Source organism: Phacochoerus africanus, chromosome 11 (assembly GCF_016906955.1).
Source record: "Phacochoerus africanus isolate WHEZ1 chromosome 11, ROS_Pafr_v1, whole genome shotgun sequence".
Classification (NCBI taxonomy): Eukaryota; Metazoa; Chordata; class Mammalia; order Artiodactyla; family Suidae; genus Phacochoerus; species Phacochoerus africanus.
This window is the reverse complement of record NC_062554.1, coordinates 10,525,706-10,546,380: the sequence shown is the minus strand read 5'-3', so window position 1 is coordinate 10,546,380 and position 20,675 is coordinate 10,525,706. Positions and strand designations below refer to the sequence as shown.

At 52.8% G+C, this 20,675-nt stretch overlaps 1 protein-coding gene across 1 annotated transcript in view; it reads left to right on the top strand.

Moving 5' to 3' along the window:
* Positions 1–602: 602 nt before the first annotated feature.
* LOC125112069 (guanylate cyclase D-like) overlaps positions 603–20,675 on the top strand; it is a 72,805-nt gene continuing 52,732 nt past the window's right edge. The window contains exon 1 of the mRNA XM_047754329.1: positions 603–698. Coding sequence (XP_047610285.1) covers positions 603–698 — 96 coding nt within the window. The remainder of the gene's footprint in view (positions 699–20,675) is intronic.

Sequence of the window (20,675 nt, the reverse complement as noted above, 5' to 3'; positions counted from 1 at the left end):
CCTCATCAAGCACCCTCAATCTCACCGAATCACCACAGCAGCAATGCTGCCCGGGAGTATCACTTATTCCCATTGTGTAGGTGGAAAAACTGAGGTCAGAGCAATCAGATAGCTCCCCAAGGTTCACACGGTCAGTATACTTGGAGCCTAATTAAAGCCCATCTGGGAGTTCTTGTCGTGGTGCAGTGGAAATAAATCCGACAAGGAACCATGAAGGTTCGGGTTCCATCCCTGGCCTCACTCAGTGGGTTAAGGATCTGGCGTTGCCGTGAGCTGTGGTGTAGGTTGCAGACGCGGCTCGGGTCTGGTGTTGCTGGGGCGCTGGCTTAGGCTGGCAGGTGTAGCTCCGATTGGACCCCTAGCCTGGGAACCTCCATATGCCATGGGTGCAGCCCTAAAAAGAGAAAAAGACCAAAAAAAAAAAAAAAAAAGCCTATCTGGCTAAAAGCCTCTCGCTAGACTATGCTTCCTCTCATTTGTCCATCTGTGTCTGTTATGACTGGGTTTGGGGTCTGTGCCCTTCCAGAGCCTCCCGAGAACCAGCCACTGCTGCCAGTGCATTTCCTACGGCGAAGGAGTGGGGAGAGAGGCTCCCAGTGGGCATGGAGACCTTGGACCTGAGTGGAAAGTCCAAGGCTCATCGGCGTGGAGCAACTCCAGGCATCGCCAACAGCCTTGGGAGGCAGGCCTCTGAGCGGGTGAGGAGGGGCTCTTCCCTCTCTCCTCAAATTCCCCCTTTGCTGCAGTGGCCTAGCAGTGGGCGGGGCCCTGGTCTGGGAGCCCCAAGTCCAGGCTGTATCCCGGACCTGCCCTTGACCCGTAATGTGACCTTGGAGGGGGCGCTTCCCCTTCAGGGCCTCAGATTCCCTAGTCACAGCCAAGAGGAGGGGACCGGCTCTCCAAGCAACCCTCACAACTGTTCAGTCGGCAACAACTGAATCAAACGCCCGTCTCATTCTGAGCTAGAAGGGCAGATGTGATTCTGAAAGGGCTCCCCAGCCCCTCCCAAGTCTCTTGGGGTTGCAGCTGGGCCCACCCCCCATCTTCTCAGCAGGATGCCCTTTGGTTTAGGAAAGGCGTTCCGGAGACAGTGATGGGGTGGGAGGGGCAGGAAGGGATGAGGTCAGTGCGGTCAGTGGGCTGCTGGCGAGCGAATAACGTCCTTGGGTCAGACAAGCCATTAACCAGCTGTGTGACCTTGGGCAGAAGCCTTTAATCTTCCTGAACTTCGGTTTCCATATCTGCAAAGTAGTGATCATGAGAGTACCTACTCTTGGGGGGTATTCACAGTCAGGATAAAGTAAGGATTAAAGGGAAGTGAGCCTGTTAAACACTTGGCACAGAGCCTGGCATGTTGTAAGCACGCAGCCGTGCGGCCTGGATGACGAGGATGATGATGGTGATGCCGGCCTCGAAGGGGAGAAGAAGGACCACAGGCTGTGTCTTTGCCTCTTCCAGGCCTTGCGCTTCCTGGCCGCCACTCTGGAAACCCCTTTACTCGGAGTCCACAAAGTGTCCTGAGTAACCGAGGGTCCTCGTGGCACCAGGCCCTGTGATCTGAGCCTGGATGAAGATGTCACGCAGATCAGCACCCAACGTCTGCCCTCTGGATGTGGCAGGGGGCCGAGGGGTGGAGCGGGTAGTGGGCGTTTCCTGGGGAGGCAGAGTTTAACCAGAGTCTCGATGGAAGGGTAGGAATGGGCTGGAAGAAAAGGATTTCTTTTGCCATCTAAAGGCATGGCAGGCAGATGAGATAACCCGCGCAGAAGCAGAGAGGTGCGAAATAGCTTGTCGAGCTTGGGAAACTGCAAGAAGCACAATATGGTGAGAAAGTTGGGAGCAAGTGTGGGGGTGAGAGGAGAGTGGAGCGGGAAGGCTGCTAGGAGCAGGCCCTGAAGAGCTTGGTGCGCCAAATAGATGTTCAGAAGTTGTCTTGAAAGCAATGGAGGCTGATTCTTTTCCTCCTGTGCAAACGTTCCTGAGAAGCTACTCAACCCAGAGCACCTTTGTAGGGGACGCTGTGCTGTACCCCTCAGAGGCCGGTGCCTCCCCGCTCCGACAGGAGCAATCACCTCTCTGAAGGCCGACCCGCTCCCCCACCTGCGGAGACGTCCCTTCTTGCCATTGCCTTGGGCTAAAAAAGACCCACCCCGTCTAATGTCAGTCCCCTTCCCGAAACCAGCCTACCTCCAATGCCTGGTCCGTATGGGAGTATAACGGCCTCCTTGCCCCAGTTTGGTACAACTGTGAAGAGTTATTCCAGCTCCAGGGCTCCTGAGAGGGAGCTGAGGCCTCCACGGGGGTTCTGCATAAGAGCCTGACTGGTCCCTCTGCCCAGCTCTGCTTCAACCACCACTTCACCACAGGTGTTCATCTTGAGATCAATCCCAGAATCTCCTTCCTTAGGAATCCAACCTGTGGCAGCATCCCTGAGGGTGTCCGTGATGGTGGGTATCTCAATGAGAAGTCAGAGACCCCGGCTTTTGGTGGCTCTGCCAGTGTGAGAATGAACTGGGGCGAGAGACTGGAGCCAGGAGGCCAGGGAGGATATTGTGCCAACTTAGCACAGGAATGGGGAGGGATGGATCTAGGGGCGTTAGGACAGACTAGGTATGGAAGCTGCCAAGAGCACCTGGGCAGCCGCGGAACCAGTTCCTGGGTTGGATTTAACAGGACTCAGTTCAGTTTGGGAGCGGAGATATACCTTGCCTATAAGACACCTGGGTTTGCACCAGCACCTAGCAGTTTACAGAGCATTAGTTCAGTACGGTACCAGCCCATCAGAAGCGTTGCCAGGGCCCTGGAGCCCCTCTATTGGGCCAGATGTTAACCCTTTAGTTGCTGAGTCACGGGGGAAAGGGGTGGTGGGTGGGGTGGGAGGGGCACTCAGCCGGCTCTGAGCGGCCGCTGTTTACCAGACAGTAAGTTAGAATCTTTCATGTCAGCTGAATATCAGCCCTACTGGCTCCGCATATAATCCTCATGGGAATCTGCTGAGGCAGATACTATCACCCCTTCTTAAAAAGAGGAAACCAGGGCTTCAGCGAGGTGACGGACTTGCCAAAAATAAAAATAAAAAAAAAAAATCCGAAAGCTTCTGTAGAGCTAGAGTGCAATGCAGGTCCATCTGACAGTGCAGCCCACGTCCGGAATTGCTGGAGTCGAGGTCAGAATCTGGATCTTGGCTCTTCATCAGGGTCCTTCCCCCGGTTTCTATGGCCACTTCCTGTAGTGAATTCCAGAACTTGTGTGCAAGAGCCAATGACTCCTTCCAAGAAACGGTGCTGAGAAGGTCCAGATCCGTGGGGGAAGTGAGGTGGGACGCGGAAGCCCAGCGCCAGGCACGCGGGAGTTTCCAGACCTGGGGATCCCCCGGCTCCTGGTTTGGAGCCCGGGTGTGTGGGCGAAGGCTTGCCGCCTCGCCAGTGGATGGCACTGCCAAGGATGGTGGCAGAAGGAGACTTGGGGGGTGGAGGCGGGGGCAGCTGTTCACCTCCTCCAACCTGTTGCCTCCAGAGAAATGGGCTCCCTGTGAGGCAGTGAGCCTCTGGTTCCTGTGGAGCGTGGCTGTTCATTCGTTCATTTTCTCATTCATTTCACCTTGAACAGCTATTTAGGGAGTCCCTTCCATGTGACCTGTGTCACCTGGTCCATCCTCACCTGGGCTCATACTGGTGGGGAGATGGGTGCTACACAGGCAACAGTGATCCAGGGAGATGGACTGGGGGGTGCGCAGGGGCCATTCTATTGGTGCCTGAGTCCCCTTTGCCAGCACAGACATGCTGCCAGGGTCTATGGATTAATGAATGAAGGAAGGAAGGGCTGAGTCGGGACAAAAGGAAGGGCTTCCCGACTGGCCTGAGAGAAAGCCCTGCAGGGGGAGTTAGAGGTGGGGTGGCCTCTTCCTCCTGAGAGAGCACCAGCCTCTGCTCTCTGGTTTGACAGCCACCATCTACCTAGAGGCAGGAGGCTGGACTCAGAGACCCCGGGGCTTTTCCTAATCTGGGGCCTTCAGTTCTGCTGTGGCTCCAAATGGCATCTCCATGCCAAAAGGACATTTTGGCTGTTTGCTCAGCTGTGACCCAGAACACAACGAACGGACTTTTTCTTGCTAAATCCCATGCAGGAAGTCTGAGGAGTGTCTGGGGGACGGGGAGGGAGAGGCTTTGGCGCCAGGGCTCTGGTCTCTGGTCCCAGAGCCCATGAGGGCTTGAAAAGATTGCACGGTGTCAGGTTTTTAAAAACGTGACCTGCTTGGGGTGTTTTTTTTTTTTTTTTAACTTTTTAAAGTTTTCCAAGAAGATGATTTTAGAACCAGATTCTTCTCCCATCCCTCAGTTACAGGTTCATCTTCATCCCCACTTTGGAAAGAGGACACGTTCCCCTGTAACCTCCCATGGATTAGGTGGCTACACGAGGAGGGCAAGGAGCAGGTGGAAACTAGCGAGCACCTGCTATGTGCCAGGTCTCACACTGAGTGCTCTGCAAATCATCTTCATTTTTTTTTGGTGGACAGGGTTGGGGAGTGGGGAGAGGGGAAGTGAAGAGGCTGAGAGCTAAAATAATATGTATAAGAGGCGTACAGCTGATGATGATTATGCTAATGCTAATAGAATGATCATTATTAGGTGAAACTATTATTTGAAAAACTGACACTTTGCTATATTTCAACCTAATGCGTGTTATTCAGGCACAACATAGAGTGGGCTTTCCATAGTCTCGCGAGACTCCTCTCCAAGGACGGACTTCTTATTCTGCTTTCAAAGCTGATGAAATTGAGGAGGGGCGAGATCACGTGACTCTGCAACACCTCCCAGCAAGTCAGTAGTGGGGCTGGGCCTTGAATCCAGCTCAGTTTCCAAAGCCCTTCAGTTTTCTGACCTCAAGCCACAACCCATTTTGGTTTTGTCCCTGAAACACATGCTGACTCACTGGCCTGGTGGTTGGGAAACCAGGGGTGGAACGGCTCTGCCCCCTAGTGCCGGGTGTCCTCGGGCAGGGCCCTCTTCTCTCTGGGCCTTGCTTTCCACATCTGTAAGGGGAGGGCTTGGATGCACCTGTTTCCCGCTGTGACCGCCCCTGGATGTGTGCTGTGTGCACAGAAGGCTGGGACCACGTCTGCCTCACTTGCACTCCCCGTGCCTGCAGTGGCCCTTGGCCCAGAGGAGACCTCAGTGACTGTGGGGTCGGGGGGAGCGTGTGCGGCCGCACTGCAGTGGGGTGGGTATCACAGGCTCCAAGTGAGTGGATAGGGAATCCAAGGCGGCTGCTCTGGGGCGGGAGGCTGTCCTGGTGACAGGCAGTGCTCCCTGCCCAGGCCTCGGGGACCTCTAAAGGGGAAATTATGGGGACCCCTCTCAGCCTCACTGAGGAGCTCATACCCTGGGAAGCCCCTTGACAGAAAGGCCTGCGGCTCTTGACCTCAAGGTGAGAGTAGGAAGCTTGTAGGGGGCTGCAGTGTCTAGGGGCTTCCTATGAACTGCCCTGGTCACTTATGTCACCGAGGACTCAGTCATGCCCTCCTCGTCAATTCCAGAGGAAGAAGGCCAAGTCCGCGAGCGTGCCCAGCAGAGAGAGCTGTCTGCCCACACAACGCCAAGGGCAGGAAGGAGAGCAGGGCCAGGGATGATGGCAGCCAGGCTCGGGGAAGGGAGGGAATCGGGCAGCCCCCAGGGAGAGAACTCACAGAGGTTTTGCACCGAGACCTGGCTTGACCTCCCTGTTGATGAAAATCAAGTGGCTCAAGAGGAAGGCAGAGGTGGGCCTTCATCTTGCCATTTGACTGGGAGTAACAGCGAGAGTTTATCGAGCACTAACTGTGTGCTAAGCAAGTTGCTCAACTCTGCATTTATTATCACATTTGAACTTCCCAATGGCCCTGCGAGTTCCTATTTTTATTCCCATTTTACAGCTGAGAAAGCAAAATCTTAGAGGTTATATAACATGTCCAAGTTCAGACATCAATAATTGGTAAAGGGAGGACACAAATCCAGGCTCTAAGACTTAGGCTGTTAACTACTACATTATACTTGTTCCATCCCGCCAACCAACCATCCAGCCATCTGTCCATTCAACTGTCCATCCATCCATCCATCCAACCATCTGTCCATCCAACCATCCATCCATCCAACCATCTGTCCATCCATCCATCCATCCATCCATCCATCCATCCATCCATCCATCCATCCAACCCTTCAACTAGTTACCCATTTGTATCAGCAGAGTTCCAGTAGAAAACAGATCAAGGTAGCTCAAGGTGGGCTTAATAAAGGTACAGCTTATAAAGATGGGAGTGTGTGTGTAGGGAAACCACACAGGAACCTGCCGTATTGGAGAGTTAGGAGCAGCCAGGTGGGTAGTACCTGGGGGGTGAAGGAGGAGATATTAGTGGAACCTGGGGAGAGAGAGGACCTGACAGCAGCTGTGCCCTTTGTCAAGAGATGCTTCCGCCTGTCTGAGGCACCACACGGAGAGGGGCCTGAGGAGGAAGGACCCCGGCTTCCACCTTTCCTCTCCCTCCCCCTCCTGCTGGGTTCCCCTTCAGCTGACACAAAGGACACTGGAGCTACTGAGGCAGCCCCTTTCGGTCAGCCACCTAAACCTAGAGCAGGGCATGGAAAGGCGGAGAATAGAGCTGGAGGGGCAAAAAGAGGACACCCTGCCCACCTCCCATCTATCTATCCTGAACATCTCCCCTGGCACGGTACCATGTCAGGCTCTGCCAGGTGTAGATTGTTCCAGGCAAGAGATACAATGCATTAAAAAAAGAGAGGTGTTCTTCCCTCACTTACTCATCCGTTCATTCACCAAGTGCCCTTGAGGCCTCTGTGAGAAGCTCTGTGCTGGGTGCCGGGGACTCTTAGAGAAGAGGGACCCGGATCCTGCCCTTGATTTGCTGCTCACACACCACTGATGGATCATCCTAGACGTGACCTGGGCTGCCTGCTACCTTGTGTGGGTCTGGGGTTGGGGGGCAGGTCAGATGAGAGGGAAGTAGTCTAACCAGCGGAGAATCTATTTGCTGAATTTACTAGTTTGACCAATTTTTGTTGTCGTTGTTGTTGATGTCTTTTGTCTATTTAGGGCCGAACCCACAGCATATGGAGGTTCCCAGGCTAGGAGCTGAATCGGAGCTACAGCTGCCAGCCTAGCCTACGCCACAGCCACAGCCATGCCAGACCTGAGCCAGGTCTGCGGCCCACACCACAACCCACGGCAACGCTGGATCCTTAACCCACTGAGCGAGGCCAGGGATCAAACCCACAACCTCATGGTTCCTAGTCGGTTTCATTTCCGCTGCACCACGACAGGAACCCCTGACCAATTCTTCTTAAGATTTTGCTTGTCTTTTCAGAATGGGAGCTGTAGTCAGGAAACAAAGGGCCAGCTTAGGGAGAGGCTCAGTGCTGTGGTCTCATTAACATAATGTTATGATGAAAAAACAAAGCCCAGCCCTAGAAACTCCAGGGCTCTTGCAGGGCAGGGCATGGGGAGGTAGGCGGAGCCCGCTTACCAAAGACCTGGCTTCTACTCCAGCTCAGCTGTGTGCCCTTGAAGGCGTCCCTGCTTCCCTCTGGACCTGCCTTCTCCACTGTGCAGAGGCTGCTGTGACCTCCCGCTCTGCGACCCAGGTGAGCCTGGGAAGAGGCCACAGCTGGAACTCCTGCCCCCTTCCTCTTGCCAGGCCCTGCCTGAACGCCTCTGTGCTTCTGTTTTCCTTCAGGGCCTTGAAGTTGCTGCCTCCATTACCACGCCTCCTGTTGGCCCTGATTTAATTATTCCATCAAAGCCCCTCCGAGGGATGCTCAGACTTGCTGTGAAGTTAACGGTGCCAGTAGTTCTGATCAGGCGAGCAAGCGGGAGGTGCTGAGAACCCACCTGGATGTGTGCGGGGGAGGAGGGGTTGGCCTCTCCCATGCCCCCTGGCCTCCTGACACCTCGGTGTGTCTGACACAGGCATGCTCGATGCTCACACAGTGACATGTTCTCAGCCCTGGGGCCTCTGGCCTGGCAGGGATGGGGGATTGGTCTCTTCCTTCCATCTCTGGGCTTGTTGTTTGCTCATCCGTGAGCAGGCTTCCAAAATAATTTCTTACCAGACATTATCCATGTATCTATATCCTTATATCTGCCTTTCAGTCTTCGTGCTACGCACAAGCCTCTAGAGAGCAAGGCCCAGGCTGGGGTCCCCTTGGCCCTTAGGTCAGATGGGAAGGTGGGCCCTTCAACGGATGTCAGTGGGGAGAGAGGCTGGTGACTAGGGCACCCGTGGGGATGAGAGGACAGTGGGGGTCGCCATTGTGGAATGAAGGTGACCAAGGACAGGTGGCCCTTGCCACCGCCCTGGCACTATACACCCTAGCGCTATACACCCTAGCCACCTCCAGAACGCCAGTGCCTCAGGAGGGAGGGGAGGGGAAAGCCTCTGAGAGAAGCCGGAACTGGCCAGAGTTGTGTCCATCTACAGAAGTTAACCATGAAGCCTACACTTCTGGGCCCGTGAGCATGGCTGCTGCAGCCCGTCCCTCTCTCCAGCCCCAGCATTTATCACAGGGGTTTTTCTTTTCTTTTCCTCTTTCTTTCTTTCTTTCTTTCTTTCTTTCTTTCTTTCTTTCTTTCTTTCTTTCTTTCTTTCTTTCCTTCCTTCCTTCCTTCCTTCCTTCCTTCCTTCCTTCCTTCCTTCCTTCCTTCCTTCCTTCCTTCCTCTTTCTTTTTTTTTTTTTTTTTTTAGGGCCACACCTGCAGCATATGGAGGTTCCCAGGCTAGGGGTCGAATCAGAGCTGTAGCTGCTGGCCTATGCCACAGCCACAGCAATGCCAGATCCGAGCCATGTCTGCAGCCTACACCCCAGCTCACGGCAATGCTGGATCCTTAACCCACTGAGCGAGGCCAGGGATCGAACCTGTGTCCTTGATACTAGTCGGATTTGTTACTGCTGAGCCACGACGGGAACTCTGGCCTCTGCTTTCTTTATCAGATTGAGAGTTAAAAGAGAGGCTGTGAGGGAAGCCTTTAGGCCTGACCCAATACTCAGCTGTGCTGTCATCACTGGTGCTGGGATGGAGGTTGGGGTTGGCATGGGGGTGTCACATCTGGGGACAGCAAAGCGGAGGAGTCCCTAGGGAGGGGAGGACCTGGCAGCGGGTCAGGGTTCTCAAGCAGACAGACATTGGCAACAATCTGACCCCCGGCTCTGGGGCTGCCTGGGAGTGAATGCAGAAAAGGGACCCCTAAGAGCTACAGTGCCAGGGGCCAGGGTCGGGCTGTCAGGGTGTGAGGCGCTGCGAGGGAGTGGGGCAGATGCTGGAGCGTTGATTTTCTGCCAGGCTCTGGGAACCTCAGCCCATCCTTTGACGGGGTGGGGCTGGGGGTGTGGAGAAAAGCCACCCCTGGGTGGGGCAGCCGTGTGGTCAGGGAGAGGGAGCGTATTTAGAGGGTTCTGTGGGTGAAAAGAAAAAGCTGCCACATCTCAGAGGAGAATAAGGGGCGGAAGTCTTATCCAAGGGAGAGTGGAGGTCAAACCCCAGCCGGCAGCACCTGGCAGCACCAGCGGTGGTCATGGGCCAAGCAGGTGGACCTGCCAGGCAGGGAGCCCAGATGCTGGGCACTCTTACCTGAGCATGGTGTGAAGTAGTGGGATGGCCCCAGGGAGGAATGTGCATCCTGGCTGAGAGCCCCGCTTCGCCTGGCAGGTTGAGGGGGTTGGCAGGTCTCTGTGCAGTGATGCCGGGTGGCAGACAGGCATAATGTGACAGCAGCTGCTCTCACACTGGCTGGGACAGTTGGACTAAGTCCTTTGGGGGTCACTAAGTCCCTTGTGTCAGAGACAATTTGGGAGACCCGAACAAATTTTAACTTTAATTAGATTTTTTTTTCTTTTTTGACCACCCCGAAGCATATGGAATTCCAGGGCCAGGGATCAGATCTGAGCCACAGTTTTGACCTATGCAGCAGCTGCAGCATCACTGGATCCTAAACCCACTGTCCTGGCCCAGGATTGAACCCACATTCTGGTGCTGCAGAGATGCTGCTGATCCTTTCAGCACAGTGGGAACTCCAACAAGTTTTAACTTTAATTTAGGAAAAAAATCAAAGACAACAGCCCTAAAGGACAAGTTTGTTACATTTGATCATATATGGATCAGGAACTTCATCAAAAAAGAGACATCCTGGAGTTCCCGTCGTGGCGCAGTAGTTAACAAATCCAACTAGGAACCATGAGGTTGTGGGTTCAATCCCTGGCCTCGCTCAGTGGGTTGAGGATCCGGCATTGCCATGAGCTGTGGTGTAGGTCGCAGACGCGGCTCGGATCCCACATGGCTGTGGCTCTGGCATAGGCTGGTGGCTCCAGCTCTGATTCGACCCCTCACCTGGGAAGCTCCATATGCCGTGGGAAGCGGCCCTAGAAAAGGCAAAAAGCCAAAACAACAACAACAACAACAAAAACACAGAGAGACATTGTAATGTTAAAACACAAATGACAAATCAAGAGAAATATTTGCCACGCATGAGTCCAATGCCTGGAAAATAGAAAGAACCCCTATACCTCTGTAGGAAAAGACTGACGACCCAGTAGGAAACTGGGTAAGGTGTTTGAACAGGAAAGTCACAAAAGAAATAACAAGGCTTTAGGCATGTCCAGATGTCTTAGGCAAGGCCTTCCTGTGCCTTGAGGAATAAAAGTTTAAGATGAACATTGATGGGGAAATTCGTTTTTGCCTGTAAGGTTGACACTGATGATAAATGTCCAGGGTTGACGAGGGTGGCTGGCAGTGTAATCTGCTGCGGCTTTTATGGAGCTCGATGGACAGACTCTATCCAAAGATAAAATACACATACCTTGGGGTATTTGGCTCAGGGGCTCATCTCTTGGAATTTACCCAAGAGAAACACCTATACACGAGCAAAAAGAGGATGGGAAATAGATGTTTATTGCAGGATTGTTCATAAGAGTGAAACATTGCAGGAAAGAGTACAAGAGTAGGAGATGGTACATTCTTTCTGTGCAACGCCACGCAGCCACAGGGGCCTGCCGCCCTGTGAACTTGGACTTGTGTGCCGTCCGAGAGCGGGAGGCTGAGCATGGGCGTCCCTGGGCCTTCCTGCATTCCACGTGACCTGGGGCCTGAACTGAGAGCCAGTGAGCTCATAGGCCCTGGGAAGGTAAGGATGGGCAGGGGTCTGGATGGGGAAGAAGGCAGAGACTGCGGTTCTGCTGGTGGAGCCAGATGAGCCCTGGCCACCAATGGGGGCCTGGCCTGGAGACTTCCTGGGAGGAACCCGGCATCTCCCGGAGAGGCAGATGGTGCTACGGAGGATGGCATCCGCCTCTTCCAGGCAGTCCTGCATCTGCCTGGCTGCTCACTTGCAGGCCCCCTCCACACACACCCACACCCACACCCACACCCACACAATGGGGGAGGCAGCAGAGGTGGAAGCTACCTGAGGGCTGGAGGGATTTACAAGGCAGACTGAATAGTACCCAAAGAGGCTGTTTAAATGATCGGATCAGGCCCAGCTTTAAACCCCACTAGATGACATTATGTAATTTCTTCCTGCTGACCAAGGCAGGAGGGGTTTCGGAGGAAAGTCGGATAAGTAACAAACAAAATAATTACAACTTCCTGGTGCACGGGTGCACCCAGCGAGCCGCATTTTGTGACCCTGAAGCATCTGCCCTTCATTCTTTGGGTTTCTTCTGCCTGGCATGCTCTCCCTCCCTCCCCCTGGCTGCCTCCTTCTCACCTCTCCGTTTGCCCTGACAGCCCTCCTCAGGGCTGCCCTTGAACTTCTAGACTGGCTTCCGCACCCAAAGCATCCTTTCATCACATCATCCAGGGCACCGTGCTGCCCTGCTTGCCTTCCCCATCAGACTGTGAGCTCGGGGGAGCAGAGGCCGTCTGCTAATCATCAAGGACCCCCTAGCTCAGTACTTAGCACCTGCCAGGTGCTCAGTTAATGCTTGTCCAATAAACGTGTGATTAAAGGAATGACTGAGAAAGAGGGGCTGCCTTTACCAAAGAGCTGGGGACTCTGCGACCTTGGGACAGACGTTTTTTCTCCTTGGCCTCTGTTTTCCGTCTCCAATGAGGTGAGGCTCTCCGACAACCCTGGCCACCCACGTCCTCCTGCAGAGACCAAGATAGATGGCAACGGGGCGGGAGCTCTGTCCTCGACTGCCCGCTGAGAAATCCCACACCAGACAACCCAGTCCGTGCAACCGCCCTGCCCACTGCCAGCTCAGCCTTTGCAAAATTCTGCTTCTTCCTCTTTCCAGACATGGCTCATGTCTGGCTCCCTCGTCACACCCTCCTCCTGGAGGGATGCTGACTGCTTCCAGATGGGGCCGCCCCTGCCCCTTTGCTGGAGTCCAGCAGGCCAAGCCCCAGCTGGGGAGCTGCCCAAGGCCTCTCCCTGCTCCCCCCTTCTCTGTGTGCTGTTCTCCCCCCCGTCCTTTCTGGGTGTTTGTCTTTTGGCCTCTGTGCCTCTGGCTTTATTATTTTTTTTCTCCCTCCGTCTTTCTCCACTTGCTCTTTGCATCTGTGATTTCCTCTCTGTCCCTCTCTCCTTGTCTTGGTTTTTCTGGGTTCCTCTCTCCTCTTTCCTCTCTTGAGACCCCTTTCCCACCCCCGGGCCCCCTTCCCTTCCATGGGCCTCAGGCTCCTTAACCCAGCTGAGAGGTGACTCTTCCTCCCACAGCCCTTTCCCGGCTCCTGATCGAGGCCTGCGGAGGCCTGGTCAGCCTGAATCCCTCCCTCCCCTTGGTCAGATGCTGCTCCAGGATGGTGGCCGGGCCCGGCACAGTCAGGGGAATCGTGTTGGACCCAGAGTATCTGCACATGGCCTTCTTGAGGGGAGGGAGCCATGGCTGTGACTCATGGCCAGCATTGCCTGGGCCTTTTCCAGCCTGGAGATTCCTCGCCCTGACGCTGGGAGGCAGCCTGGCCCCCTTTCTGCTCCTGACTGCTCCGGAGCCCTGGCCAGGGAGAGGCCCCCCAAACAAGGGCTGCACTCATGGGCTCCCCAAGGCGGCTGCTTTCCTCCACCAGCTCCCTCCTGCAGAGCCTGCTGGGAGCTGGGCTATTAGATATCAGGGCTGCTTCAGTGAGAGGATTTAGACCCCATCCCTGAGCCAGAGGGATGTAAGAGGACCCAAGAGCCAGTGTGAGGCTGGAACGTGAAACCCGAGGCGGGAATTGAACACCTAACTTTCTGCCCTCTTGGATCCTAGGCTCTGCCTCCCACCAGTGGGGGAGTCCGAGGCAAATGGCCTCCCCTTTCTGAGCCTCTGTTTTCCTTCTTGTAAAACAGAGGACAACAGACTCCCTTCTGGAGCATTGTTATGAGAATTAAACGTTTGAATGAAACACCCAACACTGAAGTCTCACAATAAATATTACTGGAGATAGAATCTCAATGGCTGATGAGAAAATGAGTTCAAAGTCAAAAGACCTGTGGAGTTCCGGTTGTGGCGCAGTGGAAGCAAATCCGACTAGGAACCATGAGGTTGCCAGTTCAATCCCTGGCCTTGCTCAGTGGGTTAAGGATTGGTGTGGCTGTGGCTGTGGCATAGGCTGGTGGCTATAGCTTAGACCCCTAGCCTGGGAATCTCCATATGCCGAGGGTAGGTCCCGAAAAAGACAAAAAAAAAAAAAAGACCTGTGTCAATGCAGACATACCTTCTCAGCCTGGCATGGGGGGGTGACTCTCAAGAAGGGTTGAAAAATAAATAAATGAAAGGACGAGGGGATGAATGACTGAATCTCAGCCACTGATCCATGGTGGCTTTGCATAGATCACAAGACCTCAGCAAAATGGAGAGGCAATTCCCACTTTAAAAGGTTGTTATGTGAATTCACTGAGTAATAAAAAAAAAAAAGGTTGTTAGGTGAGTGAAATTAAATAAGGGATGTAAATGTGCATTGTTAGTGCTTCATGAGTCTTGGCCCTTTTATATAAATTATAATCATCGTAGCCCAAGAATTAAAATCATTCCGTAAGGAAGGACCAATCCTTAGCCTCACACATGGGGCCTGTTGTACCATTTAAGCCCCAGCCGCTAAGCAGCATGAGCAAAGGATCCGGCTTGCTTTTCAGTGGTCCTCAGGCTCACGGGACATTGAGTGAAGGAGCCTGGGAGTTGTTTTTACAGGCTCTTGGCCGAGTGGCCAGGGTGGAGTCAGAGTTCCAAACCCAGGGAAGCTGCAGCCAGGGGCAGACCCAAGGGACTAGGGTCGGGTGGTCCTGCCAATGAGGCCTGAAGTTGGAGGCTGTTTCCATGACTACAGGCTTTGCCCAGCTTGGTAGTAAGCCTGGCACATCCTATCCCCAGGCAGGTCCCTGGACACCTGCCCTGCCTGAGCAGGGGCCAGAGGGGCAAGCCTGACAGATCAGCCCTTACCTGACTCTGGCTGCCCTTGAACTCATCTTGCTGTCCTTGTCCCCTGGGACGTGCAGGCCCGCCTTCTCTCTTTCTGTTACTGTCCTGCTCACCCTTCAGCTGCCAGCGCTGCCACAAACCTTCCCCCACCCCCACCAAGACCTCCCCGAGTCCGAATGACTCACTCACTAACCTACCTTCTGGCAGGTAACCTGACTCCCAGAGCCTTGGTTTCTTCACCTGTGAAGTAGGATTTTTCACCATGAGCTGTGGGTCTTGGGAGCATTTAGAGAGAAAACCCTCATGAAAATACCCAGTGTGATTCTGACCCACGAATTCTCCCTTATGCTGACACTTTCTTTCTTTCTCCAATAAAACAGTTGTCTTGCTATCCCCCTTCTGCTGTTGGCCTGTTTCCCCATCAGGACGGGGGCTCCCCGAGGACAGGGAGATCCCCATTCCTGCTGCCTAACGCAGCACCTGACCCCACACCACTCGTGCAGAGGTCGCAGCCCCAGCCCTGACCCTCCCAAGATAAATAGAGCCAGGTTCTCTGAGCGCTTACCGCGTGCTGGGCAGGGTTCTCTGAGCGTCAACCATTATCGGGCATCTACTGTGGCAGGTTCTGTCGGCAGCATTGAAGTCACATCTTGCGAACCAAAGCCACGAATCCTGTCCTCATGGAGCTTGCCTTTTAGCAGCGGGAGCGGACAACACACAGCAAATATAGTTGAGTGTTAGAAGGTGACAAGCGCTATGGGTAGAAAGAGGACCTCGCGAGGGGACGCGTGGGGGAAGGGGAGGCGAGTGGGTTACAATTTGAAATGCGGTGGTTGGGGTAGGGCTCCTGAGAAGGCGCTTTTGAGCTGAGGATTGAAGGGGGTGAGGGAGTTGGTCATACAGATTAATCCACAGAGGGTGTGTTCCCGGCCAAGGAAACAGCCAGGGCAAAGGCCCTAAGGCGGGGCGCACCTGGCTAGTTGGGGTGGAGAAGGGGGCAGGAGCATGAGAGCAGGGCAGTTCCTGGGCCAGTTTACCAGGGTTTAAGAGGCTGTTGTAAAGACTGTTTGTTTGGTTTTTGTTTTTTGGTGTTTTTGGCCATGGCTGTGGTGTGTGAAAGTTCTGGGCCGGGAATTGAATCCATACCACAGCAGCAATCTGAGCCACTGCAGTGACAACGCCAGGTCTTTAACCCGCTGCACCACAAGGGAACTCCAGGATTTGATTCTTTTTAAACAATTTGATAAAGATGATTGTATTGATTTTGTTTTTTTTTTTTTAGGGCTGCACTTGTGGAAGCTGGCAGAGCTACAGCTGGAGCCTATGCCACAGCCACGGTGATGCTGGATCCCTAACCCACTGAGGGAGGCCAGGGATGGAACTTGAATCCTCACGGAGACTATTGCTGATTCTTAACCTGCCGAGCCACACGGGGAACTCCCAGGAGTGAATTAAGAAACCGTGGGGGTTTTGAGCCTGGGAGTGTCATCATTGGAGGTTTATTTTATTGAGATGTATCCGTTTGAAGTGTACAGTGGAGTGATTTGACGTATGTCTCTATGCCTAATGATTATAACAACACGTTTAGCTGACAGTCAGCACTACGCCTGGTTGCAAAACATTTTCTTGTGATGAGAACTTGGATAAGATCGATTCTCTTAGCAACTTTCAAATACACACTGTACTATTATTAACTAGAGTTGCCGGGCTGCGCTGTACCCCTGCAAGACTGTTTATCCTGTAAGTGGACGTTTGTACCTTTTTACCACCTTTTATGGCCCATGTTGTATTGGGCTCCCTCTGCAGGGCTCTCCCATGGGTTCAAATCCCAGCCCCGCCTCTTTGCAGCAGCCTCCCTGGGCCAGACAGGTCACCACTCAGCTTCAGATGCCTCTCGGCACAAAAGCAGATGAAGAATATGTGTCTAACAGATCCTTGGCAGAAAAGCCTGTCTGCTCTGAGGCCTAAGAATAGCAGTCCTTCTGAGCAGCTGGTCTGTTTCATCTCAGGAGCACCGTGGCCCCGCTTCTCACGCTCCCTGGCTGCTGGGAAGACGAAAGCAAAGATGCATCCACCTCGGCGCTTGCAGCCTTATTCTTGGGCTGGGCTCTCTCCTCGCCTACGTTAAAAGGTTTTTTTAAATGCTATGCCCTTTAAATACTTTCTTTAACATTTTCGTGTTATTCTTTACTATGAAGAAAATACATGTAACCCAAAGATCACCACTTTTAATTATTTGGGGGGGGCGGGGGTGAAGGAGAAAAAGATGGATTTTATTGATTTGCTGGGCAAAGGGGGCCATAGCAGGCGAATGCCTTAAAGGCTGTGTCCTCTACTCTTAAGGTTTTTGGTAGTATTTTTTTAGATTATATAAAAAGGGTATATGTAAATGTATATATAAAAATATGTTTATAAAATTACATGTGTGTATATGTGTGTGCACATTATGTATTATATGTGTTTGCATATATACACGTCTATGTATATATACATACGTATGTTTGTATCTGTGTAAATATAATAGAAATGTAACCTCGAGCTAGTAAGTGTTTCTTCATCCCCCTCTCTGTCATTGCTTTACCCTCGCGCCCACGCCCATGTCCAAGCTGCGGGGGCATCCAAACTTCATACACAGATAATAAAGGAAGCAAACATTTGCCTCGAGTACAAGCAACGCATTTGGAAGAACCGATGAAGCGTCAAGCACCCCAGATTCCAGCCCAGACCGGGAATATTCCGATGGAGAGCAGAGGGAAGCGAGGAATGGGGGTGCTAAGAAGGTGCCCTGCATCGCCTCCCCCCAGCTCGGCCCCGCTCGGTATCCTCCCTCCTTCAGCAGAGCCTGGGAGGCCAGGGCACCTGCCTTCTTTGCAGCTTGCTGAGATTCTGGAGAGCAGAGTGGAGATGCCTGCGGAAGTCCAAGCAGATGGGCCCACAGAGCCTGGCGGAATGCTCCACGGCCCCGAGGGAGGTCGGGGCCCCTGGGGGTTGCGGGGTGATGGAGAACTAGCATCGGGGTTCCTGTGGCTTACCTGCAAGCCCTGCAATGACAGCTGATATAGAGCTGTATTCACTTCTGATGGCTCCTGGGACAAACTGCCACACGCTCCCTGGCTCAAAGCAAGAGAAATTTACTCTCTGATGGCTCTGAGGGCCAGAAGTCCAAAATCAGTTTCACTGGGCTGAGGCCCCACTCCCTCCGGAGGCTCTAGGGGAGAATCTGCTCCTTGCCCCTTTCAGCTCCTGGTGGCTGTTGACCTTCCTTAGCTGCGGCGGCACCTCTCTTGGTTGTGTTTTCATGTCTGTTGAATCTCCCCAGGCCTCTCTCTTAGAAGGATCCATGTGATTGCCGTTAAAACCCGTCTGGATAATCCAGGATAAACTCCTTCTTTCAAGATCCTTATCTTAAACAGAAGCAAAAAATACACAAATGGGACTACATCAAACTAAAATCTGCACAGCAGAGGAGACTGCACAGAAGAAAAAGGCAACCTATCAAATGGAAGCAAATATTTGTAAACCATGTACCTAATGAGGCATCAATATTTAAAACATGTGAAACGGCTCATACAACACAGAAAAATACCAGACAGTCTTATTTAAAAACGGGCAGAGAGGAGTTCCCGTCATGGCTCCGTGGAAACGAATCCGACTAGGAACCAGGAGGTTGCGGGTTCGAGCCCTGGCCTTGCTCAGTGGGTTAAGGATCCGGTGTTGCCGTGAGCTGTGGTGTAGGTCACAGATGTGGCTTGGATCCTGTGTTGCTGCGGCGCTGGTGTAGGCCAGCAGCTGTAGCTCCGACTGGACCCCTAGCCTGGGAACCTCCATATGTCACAGGTGCGGCCCTAAAAGGACAGAAGACAAAAATAATAAAATAAAATAAAACTAAAAATGGGCAGAGGATCTGATAGACATTTTTCCCAGGAAGCCATATGGAGGACCATCGGTACCTGAAAGGGGCTGAGCCTCACTAATCATCAGGAAAATGCACATCAAAGCCACAGTGAGACAGCACCTCACATCTGCTAGAATGGCTTTGATCAAAAAGACAAGCAATGACAAGTTTCGGCAAGGATGCTGAGAAAAAGGAACTTTTGCACACTGTTTGTGGGAGTGTAAATTGGGGCAGCCTCCGTGGAAAACAGTATGAATTTTCCTCAAAATGTAAAAAAATAGAACTACCATATGGTCCTGCCATTTTCCTACTTGGGGATTCTCGAAGGAAAAGGAAAACACTAATTTGAAAAGTTATCTGCATCCCCGTGTTCATTGCAGCATTATTCGTACGAGTCAAGGTATGAAAACGATCTAAGGGTCCACCAATGAATGAATGGATTAAGAAAATATATGATATAATGTAATGCAGTATTATTTGGCCATAAAAAAGAATGAAACCTGGTTAATCCAATAACATGGGTGGACTTTGAGAGCTCAGTGAGGTATGTCAGAGAAAGACAAATACAGTATGTTCTCACTTATTTTATTTTTATATTTATTTATTTATTTATTTTTTGCTTTTTAGGGCAATACTCGAGGTGATGATGAGCTTTATGAAAGTTTCTTCTGATTGACAAACGCTAGAATTCCAGATTTCTCTTGGTTCAGGTTCAGTTGGAAAGGTTGAGTCCTTAGCATCATAAGAGAGAGGGAGGTAGCCCGGGAGGAGAAGGCTCGGGAAAGCCACATAGAAGTCCACACTTGCGGTGGACAATCCACATGTAGATAATTGGGTTTACCCCATGCCTTTTGTGTGTGTGTCTTTTTAGGGCCGCCCCTGTGGCATATGGAGGTTCCCAGGCTATGGGTTGAATCAGAAGTGTAGCTGCCAGCCTACACCACAGCCACAGCAACACAGGATCTGAGCTGCGTCTGTGACCTAGACCACAGCTCATGGCAACGCCAGATCTTCAACCCACCGAGCGAGGCCAGGGATCGAACCTGCAACCTCATGGAGGTTAGTCAGATTTGTTTCCGCTGAGCCACAATGGGAACTACCCCCCCCCCACCGGGCCTTTTGATTAAAGCATGAAAGGTGTGAAGATGCATTTAAATCAGCATTGATGATAATTAATGATCCTCATATATGTTGGTTGCTCTTCGCAGAAAAGGAAATTATGCCACTCTTGGTATATCGCCAATATTGGAAAAGAAATGAATACGTGACCAACTCCTGTGTATCATGAGATCAATTTAGGAAACAACTGTCTGTGAATTTCCCAAACAGCCCCATGAAGGGCCTCACCCAGGGAGTTTCAAAGAAGCCTGGGGGCTTTCTTCCCAGGCTGGCTGGCCACATGCTGAGTGGCCGTCCACCAGAGCAGACCCCTCTGGGGCCTCTTAAAGGAACTACTTTCATTGTGCATTAATTAAATAATTAGTTCTGCAGCCATTTCCTGGTGCCTCCTTTGTTCCGGGCCCTGGGCTGGGTCCTGGGACACAGAGGTGGTTCAGACACGATTTCTGCTCTCAGGGGGCTCACTGTTCAGTTCCGTGATGGAGGGAAGCGTGGGGATCCCCAGGTAGCTTGATGCGTCAAGGGAGACTTCCTGCAGGGTGATAGATGAGACGGCTTTTGATGAATGAGCGGAAGATTGCTGGGTAGAACTGTGGGGGGCAGGGCAAGAGGGCATCCCTTCAACTGCATCCATGTTCCACCCTCACTGGGCATGACTCTGGAGGACGCACTGGGCAGTGGTGGCCATACGGCTCCCGACTCGCATGTACGCCTGCGCGCGCGCTCCGGCCCGCCCCTCTCTCCCTCACTCCTCAGCCAGTCGGAGATGTCTTCGACCTCTGTTTTCTGTACCTCTCTCCACCTGTCAGCTTGGAGACTGTGAAAGTAGATGTCCCAGGTAAGGCCGAGGCGGGTCTCCAGGCCCGATCGTTCTGGGGGAGAGGCTCGCTGAGACAGCCGGAGACACCAAGCCCAGGCAGACTTAGCACGTCCAAGGTGGCGAAGCCAGGATCTGAACCGGAAAGCAGCCCTGTGTCACCTGCAGAGCACAGATGGGGAGTGCGGGAGGAGGCCAGAAGCAGGATGGAGATGAGCAGGTATGGCATTTTTATGACCTAGACCCAGAAGTCGCACACATCCTTTGACTGTACCTTATTGGTGAAAGCAGTAAGGAGCACCTGCCGGGTCCAAGGGCAGAGGATCCGGACTTTGCTGCTGCTGCTGCTTCTTTTTTTGGCCACAAGCCCAGATCCTTGTGCAGAGTGGCAGAGTTCCAAATGAGTATGTGAGGAGTTCCTTGGTGGCACAGCAGGTTAAGGATCCAGCGTTGTCACTGCTGT